Consider the following 14,962-nt stretch of genomic DNA (forward strand, 5'->3'; position numbering starts at 1 on the left):
CAATTGATGATACTGGCTTCTCCAAGTTTCCTACCAAATTTCCTTTGATGCTAGTTCATATGCCTCAAGCTTAGGTGAAATATAAAGTACTATGTCAATGAAAACGTATTTTGGGGGGCTGTAACCAAAAGCATAAGCTTCTCTATATATCTTTGTTTTTAAATTCTCTGTTAAAGATGGATTTTTAAAAAATCGTTAAAAATGTACAATGATTTAAAAATGTACAAAAATCATTTAAAAATGTACAAAAATGTAGACTTCAGGAAAATTTATTATTTCATGGATTTACTGTCACTGAAATCCCAGAACCATTTCCTATTTTGTATAATGAAGTACAAAAACAATTTTTCATCTTGACCCAGAACATATACATAGATATGTGTATATCTATGCATATCTGAAACAAAAATACTAATCCTTAATATACATGACAAAATTGATATTTTTCTCTAATTTAGTTAGTTATTTTAACATGTACATTGTTGATTTCTTTTTTACAATAAGTTTTTCTGACATAATTCCTACCTTCAGCAGGATATGAAAATCTGACTTCTTCAACATAAACATTTGGGTATTCTGGAGATGGTAGGAGGTGTACTGACAAGAGCATAGGCTTATGGTCATTAGGCATGGATTTGAATCCTGACTTTGATTTCCTTTTTTAAATTGAGGTAATTGATATATAATATATTAATTTCAGGTGTATAAGATAATTATTTGTTATTTATATACACTGTAAAATTATCACCACAATAAGTCTAGTTACCATCCATCAGTATACATAGGCACATACTCTATTTAATTTTAACTGGGATACTTCTGGTCATGACCTACTGAAATGATTTCATGAATCATTTATGGATCATGACTTACAATTTGAAAAACAATGGTCTAGACCAGTGGTTGTCAACCTTTCTAATGCCGCGACCCTTTAATACAGTTCCTCATGTTGTGGTGAACCCCAACCATAAAATTATTTTCGTTGCTACTTCATAACCATAATTTTGCTACTGTTATGAATCATTAAATATCTGATATGCAGGATGTATTTTCATTGTTACAAATTGAACATAATTAAAGCATAGTGATTAATCACAAAACAATATGTAATTATATATGTGTTTTCCGATGGTCTTAGGCAACCCCTGTGAAAGGGTCGTTCGACCCCCCAAAGGGTTCGCGACCCACAGGTTGAGAACCGCTGGTCTAGACAAAGAAAGAATTACTCAGAGCCCAGTTGACAATTTTGACCATAATCATATGTATTTGTAGTTAAATTTATGTATGTAAACAATGATTAATTAAATTATGTATGTAATTTTACAGAGCTTATTCATGTTTAAATTTAACTTTAATATGGCTGTCTCTGTAAAGATTTTGTTTTATTAACATCATCAGAAAAAACATTTAGATTCAGAATTTATGAGTACTAGACATCATGTCCTAGAGTATAAGCTTTGCCTTTTAAGATTTTCTCCAAAAGTTCAAGCCTCTGTAAATATCAGTAAATCATAAAGCATTTACTTTTTAAATCTAGATTGTACAATGGTGAAATACAGTGTTGTACTCCTTGAATAATAGTGTTGTTTATAATTTATCATTTGGAGAAGATTATCTAAATTCAAGCATGTTAATGATTTTTTTAGAACTTTTAAATAGCAGCTAGGTTGAGGTTGAAATTTCAGAATGGTTGGATTTAATTGATGTTTGCTCTTAGAATTGTTGTGGGTCTTTTTTTTTCTCCTACAGTAATTATCTGGCTCTTGAAATTTGGACAGTGACTTAAGACAGTAACCTTGGGGCAGATTGTGCTTCAAAATGGTTCTTATGTCTATGAGAGTCTAATAATAATTACAGCTTAACGTACTTTATTTGGGTCTTACACATGGTCAGGCATTCTGCCGAACACTTTAATTCTTTCCACAATCTTATTAGAGAAATGTTATTGCTACCATTTTATAAATGAGGAAACTAAGGCTTATGAAGGGGCTAAGCAACTTTCCCAGGGTGACAGGACTTCAGGTCTGAGTAAACACTCAAACACTGACTGTTTGCTTCCATAGCCTTGGGTTTTGCAATTCCATTCTATCTACTGAGCATAATAAAACTCCTATAAACTCTCATGTGTAACCCAGATTAAGCAAAATATCCAATATTAGATTGTACTTTTTTTCTACCTACACAGAAGACTGGCTGCATAATTTCTGTGCCTTAGTGAGAAATGAAACTCAGAGCTCCTTGTTCAAACAGTAGGAAGGAAAGTGCTGTTCAAATTACTAAAATATAAAGCTGTTTTTTTATTTATTTCATGGTCTCTCTCTTGACTTTTCATGGAGATTTTTATTTGTTTATACTGAATAAAAAAATTTAAAGTATTAGCATGGCTTTTATTGCTCATTGTTATATTGTGCAGTTGCAGTTGTCAATACAAATTCATGAGCATTTAATTCATGCAGAATCATTGTTATCAGATAACTTGTATTTGTAGCTTGAGCTATGTATTTCAGTCTTAACATGGAAATAACATGCAATTAACTCAGCTGTTGCTATTTCACTTCTTGGTAGGTGTACATTCTACCAATATTCTTTACCTTCAGCTTCTTGATGAGTAAAGAAAGATTGAAAGGAAAAGGAAGTCTGGGTTGCCTTTTTTTTTGTCTTTTCTTTCCATGTTATCAGTTTTAGCATAAATGGTTGGCTAATATGAGAAAGAAATATGGGTGAGCAAGGATATGATAGGGTTTCTTGGTTGGTTGTGTTTTCCTAGAATTGCCTTCTTTCTGGCTTTGAAGCAAGTTCTGTTTCAAATATAAAGCATGGCTTCTTGGGGCTGTTAGTGCCCTCACTCACTCAGTCACCGATACAACACACTTACCTTGTACTTGCTTGAGTTGCACTAACTTCTCACCTATTGTGGGTCCCCCAGAATTCTGTCCTCATGGGACATAAAAGTATGCAAATGGGGAATACACACATATTGCAGTTGTCTCCTCTGCTTATGGACTTTCCTTATAAAACCCAAGTTCAAAGACCAAACTGTTCAGAATTTTAAGTTGGCCATGTCAAGAAGCAGATAAAACAAGCATGGGGCCCTTCTGAGACTTGGGTACTGTGGAGCTGTTCAGGTTGCACAATCATGAAGCTGGTCCCATCTGCACATATCTCTCAGGCTGCCTTTTGGTGACTTTTCCCCTCTTAATGCTTACTTTGATATTTTCATTAATAATGTTTAGAAGAGTATTTAGGGATGGGTAGAAGGGATATATACCATGCACTTATTATAACCCTTAAGACCTTCAGAAATTGTCTTGCCCATGGGAGGATCTTTGCAAATAACCCTCTTGGGGCACTTATGCTTTTTTGAAATATTAAAGTTGGGTCAGTTGGACTTATCAGTATGATGTATTTTTGGCACTTCCCTAGAAACAGAGAACAAGTCATTTGATGAAAATATCACACCAAATCCCACTATGTTTTGCCATCTTAAAGGACTTAATAGTTGGATAAATTTATAATGCAAAATTTTCAAAATCGATTGGCACATTTATCAGAAGAACACACTTGCGGATTATAATGAACAACATAAACTGGTGAACAAAAACAGATCCAGAGACAGAGAAGCATCGATCAGATGCTCAAACCTCAGAGGGAAGGTAGGGGAGGGTGGGGTAAGGGGGAGGGATCAACCAGAAGGCTTGTATGCATGCATATAAGCATAACCAATGGACAGCAGGGGGGTGAGGGCATATACGGGAGTGGGTGGGGGGCAATGGGGGGTTATGGACACATATGTAATACCTTAATCAATAAAAAAATACAAATTAAGTTGGCCCTGGCAGGCCAGCAGGGTAAGACCCAGCATTGAGGGGAACTGGAAATTCAAGGTAGACATGCCAGGAGAGAACCATTATAAAAAAAGGATGTGTTTTCTCTAGTCAAGATTCTTAAATCCCCCAAGCAGCTTCTGTTTGTTCTACACTGCCTTTTGTTTCCTTTGCAAAACCCTGCTTTTAGGGCCCAAGGCTGGCTTGCTATATTTGGAGTATACAAAAGATTATTCATGAAATATTTCTCCAATATTTTTGCTTTACTTCTGTGTCAATACTTTGTCTATGCTTCTTACCTCAGCAGGAAACCCTCTTGAATGTGGTCCTTCTCAGGATTTTTGAAGCCAAGCAACCAAAACATTCAGGCACATTGATAATTGCCCTAAAGTTATCCTAAGGGGGTCTCTCCTGTCACTTGGTAGTACTGGTCCCATCACTAGTGAACCTCTCCAACACACAGCTAGATTTAGAGGTCAATATTTTATTCTGGCAACTACCCTATTATGTATAGGTAATTCTCTTGATTTCTCCATTACTTGTGTGAAGTGGGAGGTGTGGACATGCTTAGCACTCCAGAGGAATATTTTCTCACCAGAATTCTCTAATCTCCTTGCTTCTTCTTATGAACCTTTGATCTAGGTAGTGGATTAAGGGTTATAGAGCCAGCTCTATGGTCATCTTTCAGCAATTCCTTCTTTGGTGGCCTGGGTTTTCTTGTTTAGAAATATGGATACTTTGTACCTATTGTTCTCAGCTTTAGGATCCCAGCAAAAAAATTCAAGACAACTGTTGAGAATCTCACTTAACTTCCTGCTAGCTCAATTTGGAAGCAAGTACTTTATATTTTATTTTCCCTAAGGTAAAATTTTGCTATTTAAACCAAGGCCTTCAGGAAATAAAAGCTTAATTCCTAGAAGTCATTATACTGTTAGAAATTTCAAATGTGTAAATGAGGTATTTCTTTTTCAATTTTACCCCTCTCCTCCCACTTGTTTTCATACTGTTAAGTCTTCTGCTCTGTAAATTTTCAGAAATATTTCATTACCTTTCATCTTTGGGGAACAGATTTTTCGTTGTGTTTTTTTTTTTAAATGCCATTGCAAAAGTATATAAATGTAATACCAATAATGTATATGTAAAGCATTTAAAACAGTTGTTCTCAACCTGTGGATTGCGAACAATGAAAAGACATCCTGTATATCAGATATTTATATTATGATTCATAACTGTAGCAAAATTACAGTTATGAAGTAGCAACGAAAATAATTTTATGGTTGGGGGTCACCACAACATAAAGAACTGTATTAAAGGGTCGCAGCATTAAGAAGGTTGAGAACCACTGATTTAAAATATGAACTGAGATCTCAGCCACTTGCGGATTATAATGAACAACATAAATTGATGAACAAAAACAGATCCAGAGACAGAGAAGCATCGATCAGATGCTCAAACCTCAGAGGGAAGGTAGGAGAGGGTGGGGTAAGGGGGAGGGATCAACCAGAAGGCTTGTATGCATGCATATAAGCATAACCAATGGACAGAGACAGCAGGGGGGTGAGGGCATATACGGGAGTGGGTGGGGGGCAATGGGGGGTTATGGACACATATGTAATACCTTAATCAATAAAAAAAAATACAAACTGAAAAAGTTACCTATGGATGAAAATTAATAGCATTTCAAATATAAAATGAAGAAATGATATACTAATCCATTCTTTATAGTAATCCAGAAGAACTTTAATAAAATATTAGTTCCAAGTTGATTTTGGGTAGCATTTGAAAATCTGCTTGTATATCTGTGAGGCTGTTAAAATATAGGCTTGCTATTGTGTGTGTCTTCCGTTCATGTATCTGATAATGCATGTGGACATTTCTAGCATCTTAAATATTTCATTCATTTTACCATTTAATGTACTGGAACAGTCTGCAAAAATACTAATTGTATAACACTCAATTTATTTTATCGTTCAGCATTTGGAAGCTCCTGAAGACAAGTCATTTGGTGGTTCATTGATGGGGATGGAAGTAAACCTGGACAGTTACCAAACAGCTCTAGAGGAAGTACTCTCGTGGCTTCTTTCAGCCGAGGACACATTAAAAGCACAAGGAGAGATTTCTAAAGATGTAGAGGAAGTGAAAGAACAATTTCATACTCATGAGGTAAAGCAAAACATTGATTTATGATACAAAGCACACAATTTATCATAATGGCAAGTCTCTTTATCTCAATCACTGTATAAGATCCTGGTATTTTTGGAATTTAGATTTGTTTACTTTTTCCTTCAATTTTATTTTGTACTAGAGGCCCGGTGCTTGAATTCGTGCACTGCTGGGGTCCTGTTGACCCCAGCAGCAAGCTAACCTACTGGTTGGAGCGTCTTCCCCCTGGTGGTCAGTGCGCATCATAGTGACTGGTTGAGCAGTCAACCGAAAGGTCGGACACTTAGCATATTATGCTTTTATTATATAGGATTGGTTTTAGGTGTAAGTGGACAGACAATCATATCCTTTCTTTGGTAATTTAGTTTTTATTTTGGAATGCAAAAAAGTAAATGTTCATGTTCTTGGGATTCCAACAGCCAGCATTTCAAGGTCTGACTTGGAAAACAACACTTGAAGGTGCTGAGATCTGATTTTGCAATGACTCACACAGTAATATGAAAGCCCAGTTCCCTTCTCTTGGGTCAAGACAATGTTGAGCTATAACTTACACTCCAGAGTACCCGGGTGGTATCACTGCCCAGAGTAGGAAACATTTCCTGAGTTGACATACTTACTGGCCTGCCTCTCCTTTCCTGTTCTGTTTCTTCAGCAGGTCTCCTCTGGGAGTTCTTCCTAAATAAATCACTTGCATACAAACCATAATCTGAGGGTTTGCTTCTGGTGACCTAAGCTAATTATTTTCTTTAGTCATGTTAAAAACAGTATTGGGTGTCCTTGAATAAAAATTAAAATGCTTTTACTGGGAATATATTTTAAAAGGGCTGTACATTTAGAAAAGAAATCAAAACCATAATGATTTACCTAAAGTGATAATCACTGCTGTCAACCTCTTTCCTTGTCAGGGGTACATGATGGACTTGACATCCCATCAGGGACGGGTTGGTAATGTCCTCCAATTGGGAAGTCAGCTGCTTCGGACAGGGACATTATCAGAGGATGAAGAAACTGAAGTACAAGAACAAATGAATCTCCTTAATTCAAGATGGGAATGCCTCAGGGTAGCTAGCATGGAAAAGCAAAGCAAGTAAGTGTTTCTGATTTCTAAAAAACAGCATGTTTGGAGTGTTGCAATTAGTTTTTATATGTTTTCATTGATTTCAGAGAGAGGAAGGGAGAGAGAGAGGGATAGAAACATCAATGGTGAGAATAGAATCATTGATTGGCTGCCTCCTGCACTCCCCACACTGGGAATCAAACCACAACCCAGGCATGTACCCTGACTGGGAATCTAACCCTGACCTCCTTGTTCATGGATTGCCACTCAAACACTGAGCCAGGCCAGCTGGGCTTGATGAAGTTTCTTGTTTATATCATGAGTCTCAGTTTGTTCCTGAAGCATGCAGAGTTCTTTCTTAGGGGACATTTTGGGTGGATTTTCAATTTACATTTTCACTTCTGTAATGGAAGTGGAGATGTTGGATAGAAGGACTAGTTTCTACAGAACTATGTTTTAAAAGTTGCCAAATTATTCTCATAGTTAATATTTTCCAAGTTGTCTCCAAAAATTAAAATGCAATTATTAAAAGCATAGGAGTATACACAGGAAACCATGTTCAGGCATCCTCAGATATTGCAGGCTTGGTTCTAGACCACTGAGATAAAGTGAGTATAGCAATGAAGCCACTTGTAAATTTTTTGGTGGAGTGTCTGTGGGTCTTGCCTTCAGTTTATATATATAAAAAAAGCTAGATCTGTGACGCACAATAAAGTGAAGCACCATAAAATGAGGTGTGCCTGTACATAGAACCACCTATTAGGTACAGTTGATAGGAAACTTCTCTTCAGAAGGAAAAGCCCTCAAAAATATTAAATAGAGCCCAGATGGTGTTGCTCAGTGGTTAAGCATCTACCCATGCATGCACCAAGAAGTCGTTGGTTTGATTCCCAGTCAGAGCACATGCCTAGGTTGTAGGCTTAATCCCAAGTAGGGGGATATGCAGGAGGCAGCTGATCAATATTAATGCTTCTCTCTCATTGATGTGTCTATCTCTCTCTCCCTCTCCCTTCCTCTCTCTCTAAAATCAAAAGTATTAAATAGTTTTTCATATGTTTATGGAAATCTTGTTGAAAAAAGTTTCTTATCTATGTTTGGAAATTCTTATTCAAGTACTGTATGGTTCTGAAATATTTTAAGAACTAGAGGCCTGGTGCATGGATTCGTGCACATCAAAAGGAAATTAATTAGAATAAATATTTTAGAGGCCAGGGAGGGACTACGGGAGGTTGGCTCCAGGGCATGTCCAGCCCATCTTGCCCAGTCCTGATCGGCCAGACCCCAGCAGCAAGCTAGCCTACTGGTTGGAGCATCTGCCCCCTGGTGGTCAGTGCATGTCATAGCAACTAGTCAAAAGGTCAAATGCATGGTTGGACACTTAGAATATTAGGTTTTTATTATATAGGGTAGGGTATGTTGACTTGGAGCCCTAGCCAGTTTGGTTCAGTGGATAGAGCGTCAGCCTGCACACCAAATGGTTCCAGGTTCGATTCTGGTCAAGGGCACATACTTCGGTTGCAGGCTTCTTTCTGGCCTGGACCCTGGTTGAGGCTCGTGCAGGAGGCAACCGATCCATGTGTTTCTCTCACATCAATGTTTCTGTCTTTCCTTCTCTCTTCCACTCTCTCTAAAAATCAATGGAAAAATATCCTCAGGTGAAGATAAAAAAAAAAGAATATGTTGACTTGGAGACATTTCTGAAAATGGCATGTTTCTTATAAAGGTAACAAGTAGATTCCATTATTCTCGATGTGTTGCTCTGATTTACATTGTTAGGTGTGTGTATTCATGTAGAGCCTATCAAGACAAGATAGATTTATTTTTAAATGAAAAGAAATGAAGTGCCAACTGTGGATTTGAATACATTAAGCTAAAGAAATTGTCCAAGCGCCTTAAGTTTACTTAGCTATTATTTATAAAGATTAAAAGCTTTAAAACAGGACTAAAGAAACTCATTAGATATGCTGGCAGGATTACAATTCCAGTACTAAATTATAGTGTGACAATAGGGAGGGGGAATATACATTTTTGAGCTCATATATTTTGAAAAAATAAGAGAGGCATAGATAAGCTAGAATTTTCACAAATACTGGTATTCCAAACCAAGAGTTACTAGTCTGTGCATATTGACATTTTCCCCTGCTGTGATCATTTGAATGATTGCAATTAAAACTTGAGGTGAGGGTTATAGTAACCATATTATAACTATTGAGTTTGCACTGCATCCCCCCATACCCAAGGGTCAAATAATTTACTCTGCCCACTTATCATCAAAAATCATAAAAATAGAGCCGCCTGCTTGTGGTCATATGCCAACATTCTTAAGTTTACACTTCCGTTTGCACTGATCTATGCAACTTCAAGCAAACTCAGACAAAATTTGAAAGTCTAAAATTCGCCCTCCTCCTTTCCTGCCTTTCCCACAGTGGCACCACTGTCTTCTCTGTTCATTCTATTTTCCCACCTTCTTCTGCAGGCTAAGTACCCCCCTTGTTCCTCACTCTTTTTTTTTTCAATAGGGCTAACAATGCGGCATTAATTATTCATAGTAGTCAATTAATTAATTTCAATTGGAAACTGAATTGCAAGAAAAGGTGAATTGTGAGAGTAGACACAACATATACACATACCTAAAATGGTAATATCATTACTTTGCTAGGATTGACATACAAAAACTGTTTCTTCCTAGGGAAGATTTGGAGGCTTTGGTTAGTGTTTAAGCTGTTTTTGTGTGGGTTTTTTTTGTTTGTTTTTGAATGATTGTGTAGAGGGCAAGGGCAGCTTTTTAGCTGGCGTAGCTTTTGATAAAACCTAGAGTTTTAAAAATGAGATACAGCCCAGCCGTGTGGCTCGGTAGTTGAGTATCGACCTATGAACCAGGAGGTCATGGTTCAATTCCCAGTCAGGGCATATGCCCAGGTTGCCAGCTTGATCTCCAGTGTGTGGAATGCAGGAGGCAGCCAATCGATAAATTTCTCTCATCACTGATTTTTCTATCTCTCTCTCCCTCTCCTTTCCTCTCAAATCTATAAAAATATGTTTAAAAATAAATAAATAAAAATGAGACATGAATATGAAGCCACTTGTAGCCCATAGTTTTTTCTGGACAATTAGTTGAAACACACACAGTATTATTTAAGCAAAGCACATTGAGAAATCTCTTGTGAGCTTATAAATAACAGTATTTTATAGCGCTTTTACTAACTTTGCATTCATGCATAAAAACTATTAAACTCTAAATGAGATAAGCCATTAAGAAAACTGTGCTGGACTTGATTCTTGTTAGATTTATTTAGAGGAAACAAAAAGCTGATTATGACAATAGGATATTGTCAGTATTTTAAAATTAATAATTCTAGGTTTTATTTAATACTTTGATAAATTACCTATTCGGTTTTTATTATCATGGACATGTTCATCAGCTTCTATGTGGAGCATAACTTGTTGTTTCCAAACTTACGATTACTTTGGAGTAGGAAGGCCTAATAAATTGCTAGTAAACAAAAATGGATTAGTCCACACCTCTCATCTCTTTCTTCCAAAGATAGGGTGTGGATATACCTAGTCAGAAGCCAGCATCCCTGCCTAAATGTAGACTTAGTGATGAGAGGAATAATAATTAAGCTTTGTCTAGTTGTAGGAAATATAACCAAAGCCATGTAAGAGCTCTTAAGTTGCTATCTTATAACAAAAGTAAAGTAAATTGGTTGGATATACAGATAAGCTTATAACTAAACTCTTTGAGTATTTACACTTGATAATTATAAGTATTATCTGCCAACATATTTGCCAACAATAACTCAATTATATTTGATATATATTCCTTGTGATATATATCTTTATATATCACTATATATAATACTACATATAACATTATATATCTACTCACACACACACTATAAAAATAACAAAAACAATGCTAGATAGGAATAAGTTTTCTGAAGAACATCAAAGGTATTGTGAAAGAGAGTATTTGAGGGACTACTTTTTGGCTTTTGTGATTCAGGAATGTTATTTCTGAGATGGAACCATTTAATTTGAAATTTCAGTGATAAGAAGGAGCCAACATTTGTAGATCAGGAAGAAGTATATTTCAGACAGGGGGAACAGCCAACGCAAAGAACCCAAAATATGGACCATTTGGCTTGTAAGAGTAACCAAAAGGCCAGGCCAGCATGGATGGAGAATTATATCAGGGAGAAATAGAGAGCTGCGATATGAAATGTGCTTGAAATATATTGAGGGTTCTTGTCCTGCATGGCATTGTCAATCAATGTCATACAGGGTAAAAGACAAGGGTTTTGAGTTCTAGCATAAGTGCAAGAAAAAGCCATCAGCAGTTTTAGGTAGGGGAGGGACAGCTAAAGAAAATACCAGTAATGCCACTGAAAGAAGACAGTACAGTATAATAGCCCAGGTAAAAGATGCTAGTGTCTAATGCCAGGTGGTAGTTGTGATAATATGTGCATTCTACTGTCTTACCTGCAGATGTTCCTTTTTACAGGTTGCATCTAGGGCAGCGGTTGTCAACCTTTCGGACCTCCTGGACCACCAGTGGTCTAAAGACCACCGGTTGGCAACTGCTGCTCCAAAGGTTTCCTTAAATCAGTGGTCGGAATGTTTTAGACCTCATGGACCACCAGTGGTTGGCGACTGCTGATCTAGGGAATACTATTTAGCCTAGAAACTATAAACAATTATGAAACACTAAACAAGAAATTTGAAAAACAGAGAGGTAATAACATGCTCTCATTTTCACCTTGTGCTAAATCTGCTCTAATTTGCCTAAGGAATAGGTACCACTTTCTCACACAGTTATTCATGTGAGCTGGTCAACACACTTTCCCTCTGTGATCCTCAGTATCTGCTTTAGGAAACAGTAGCAGCTCCACATGGCTGGCAAACTTTTGCAGTGGTTCTCAACCATCCAAATGCTGCGATACTTTAATACAGTTCCTCATGTTGTGGTGACCCCCAACCATAAAATTATTTTCATTGCTACTTCATAACTGTAATTTTGCTACTGTTATGAATAGTAATGTAATTAATGTAAATATCTGCTATGCAAGATGTATTTTCATTGTTCGCGACCCACAGGTTGAGAACCGCTGCTAAAGATATTGGCTGAGATGAAGTATGAAAAAGTAGTTTGTAAGAGCAACATTATTACAAAATGTAAAGATAATTATTATAAATAAGATGACTAGCCATGGTTTTTAAAAATACACATAATTTGCCTTCTCTATATTTTTACTCCCTTTTCCCCTCCAGCCTGTTCCAATTGCCCTACTCATTTGCGTGTGTGCGCGCGCATGCACGTGCAAAGGTTATGTTTGCAGATGTTTTCTATGGGGATAGGGAAACTAGAGTATGGTGACTAAAGTTACATTTAAAGTTATAATTTTTCGCTCTGGGGTTTTAAACGCCAATGTGCCCAATGCAGGAGCACCCAAATACATTAAACACACACACACACACACACACACACACACACACACACAAACAAACAAAACCTCCTGGAAGAAATCAAGGGAGAGATCAACAACAATACAATCATAGTAGGCGATTTTAATACCCCACTGACATCACTGGATAAATCCTCTAGACAAAAAAATCAGCAAAGAAACTGCAATCCTAATTGACTCACTACATCAGATGGACTTAATTGACATCTTTAGAACATTTCACCCCAAAGCCATGGAATGTACATTCTCCTCAAGTGTACATGGGACATTTTCAAAGATAGACCACATATTGGGTCACAGGCAAAGTCTCTCCAAATTCAAGAAGATTGAAATCACACCAAGCACCTTCTCAGATCACAATGGCATGATATTAGAAATAAGCTACAAGAAAAACAATAAAAAATTCAAACATTTGGAAGCTGAATAGCATGCTATTAAACAATGATTGGGTTACCAAAGAGATCAAAGATGATATTAAAAACATCCTGGAAATGAATGACAATGAAAACACAACAATCCAAAAATCTATGGGACACACTGAAAGCAGTCCTGAGAGGGAAGTTTATAGCTCTCCGGGTCTATCTCATAAAACAAGAAAAAATTCTAATAAATCATCTAACTCTACAACGTAAAGAATTGGGAAGAGAGAAAAAAGAAAAGCCCAGAGTGAACAGAAGGAAGGATATAATAAAGATCAGAGTAGAAATAAATGACATAGAGACCAAAAAAAAAATACAAAAGATCAATGAAACCAAGAACTGGTTCTTTGAAAGGATAAGGACTATGGATGAACCTCTAGCCAGGCTCACCAAGAAGGAAAGAGAGAGGGCCCAAACAACAACAAAAAAATCAGAAATGAAAGAGGCAAAATAACAACAGAACCCCACAGAAATACAAAGGATCAAAAAAATACTATGAACAACTCTATTCCAAAAAACTAGACAACCTAGAGGAAATAGACATATCCCTAGAAAAATACAACCTTCTGAAACTCAATCAGGAAGAATCTAAAAATCTCAATACTGAGAAAGAACTCTCTAAAAATTCATCTGGAATAAAAAAAAGACCCCAAATACCTGCAGCAATCCTGAGAAAGAAGAACAAAGTAGGATGGATCTCAATACCAGATATCAAGCTGTATTACAAAGCCACTGTTCTCAAAATAGCCTGATACAGGCCGATAATGATGGAGGAAATTGAAACAGTCATCAAAAAGCTTCCAGCAAACAAAAACCTGGGGCCAGATGGCTGCAAAGGGGAGTTATACCGAACATTCAAAGAAGAGCTAAAGCCTATTCTCCTCAGACTGTTCCAAAAAATTCAAGAGGAAGGAACACTTCCAGGCTCATTCTATGAAGCCAGCATTACACTAATACCAAAACCAGATAAAGAAAACACAATGAAAGAGAATTATAGGCCAGTATCCTTCATAAACATAGATGCCAAAAATCCTCAACAAAATTTCAGCAAATCAGAACCAGCATTACATCAGAAAGATCAGACACCATGACCAAGTAGGATTTATCTCGGGCATGCAAGGATGGTACAATATCCACAAATCAATAAACATAATATATCACATAAACAAGTTGAGAGAAAAAAATCACACAGTCATATCAATTGATGCAGAAAAAGCATTTGGCAAAATCCAATACACTTTCTTGATAAAAACCCTCAGCAAAATGGGAATAGAGGGATCATACCTCAACATGATAAAAGCCTTATATGACAAACCTACAGCCAGCATCATATTCAATGGGCAAAAACAAACCATTTCACCTAAGAACAGGAAGGAGACAGGGATGCCCACTTTCACCACTCCTATTCGACATAGTACTGAAAGTGTTAGCCATAGCAATTAGACAAGAAGAAGAACTAAAAGGTATCAAAATTTGAAAAGAGACATAAAACTGTCATCATTTGTAGTTTAGAGGCCCGATGCACGAAGATTCATGCAAGAATGGGCCTTCCTTCCCCTGGCTGCCAGCACTGCCTTCACTCTGGCCGGAGCCACCTTTCCACCTTCGTTCTGGCCCAGAGCTGCTTTCCCATGCTGCCAGGAGGCCTGGAGTGCTTGGCACCTGTGTATGCAAATTAACCCACCATCTTCGTTGGGTTAATTTGCATACTCCTGAGTGGCTGGTGGGCATAGTGAAGGTACAGTCAATTTGCATCTTTCTCTTTTATTAATGTAGATGACATGATACTGTACATAGAAAACCCTAAAGACTCCATCAAAAAATTATTAGACCTAATAAACAAATTCAGCAATGTAGCAGGATACAAAGTTAACACCAAGAAATCTATGGCATTTTTATATACCAGTAGTGAACTTAAAGAAAGAGAGGTTAAAAATAACAACAATCCTATTTACCATCACACCAAAAAAATTAAGATACCTAGGAACAAACTTAACTAAGGAGGTAAAAGACCTGTACTTAGAAAACTACAGG

General features: G+C 36.9%; 1 protein-coding gene across 3 annotated transcripts in view; it reads left to right on the forward strand.

Annotated features, from left to right (window-relative positions):
* The window catches only part of DMD (dystrophin), a 2,282,236-nt gene that overhangs the window by 600,125 nt on the left and 1,667,149 nt on the right, over positions 1-14,962 (forward strand). For all 3 annotated transcript variants that reach the window (XM_059679269.1, XM_059679268.1, XM_059679270.1), the window contains exons 10-11: positions 5,799-5,987; positions 6,893-7,074. In XM_059679269.1, coding sequence (XP_059535252.1) covers positions 5,799-5,987; positions 6,893-7,074 — 371 coding nt within the window. The remainder of the gene's footprint in view (positions 1-5,798; positions 5,988-6,892; positions 7,075-14,962) is intronic.

Source organism: Myotis daubentonii, chromosome X (genome assembly GCF_963259705.1).
Source record: "Myotis daubentonii chromosome X, mMyoDau2.1, whole genome shotgun sequence".
Lineage (NCBI taxonomy): Eukaryota > Metazoa > Chordata > Mammalia > Chiroptera > Vespertilionidae > Myotis > Myotis daubentonii.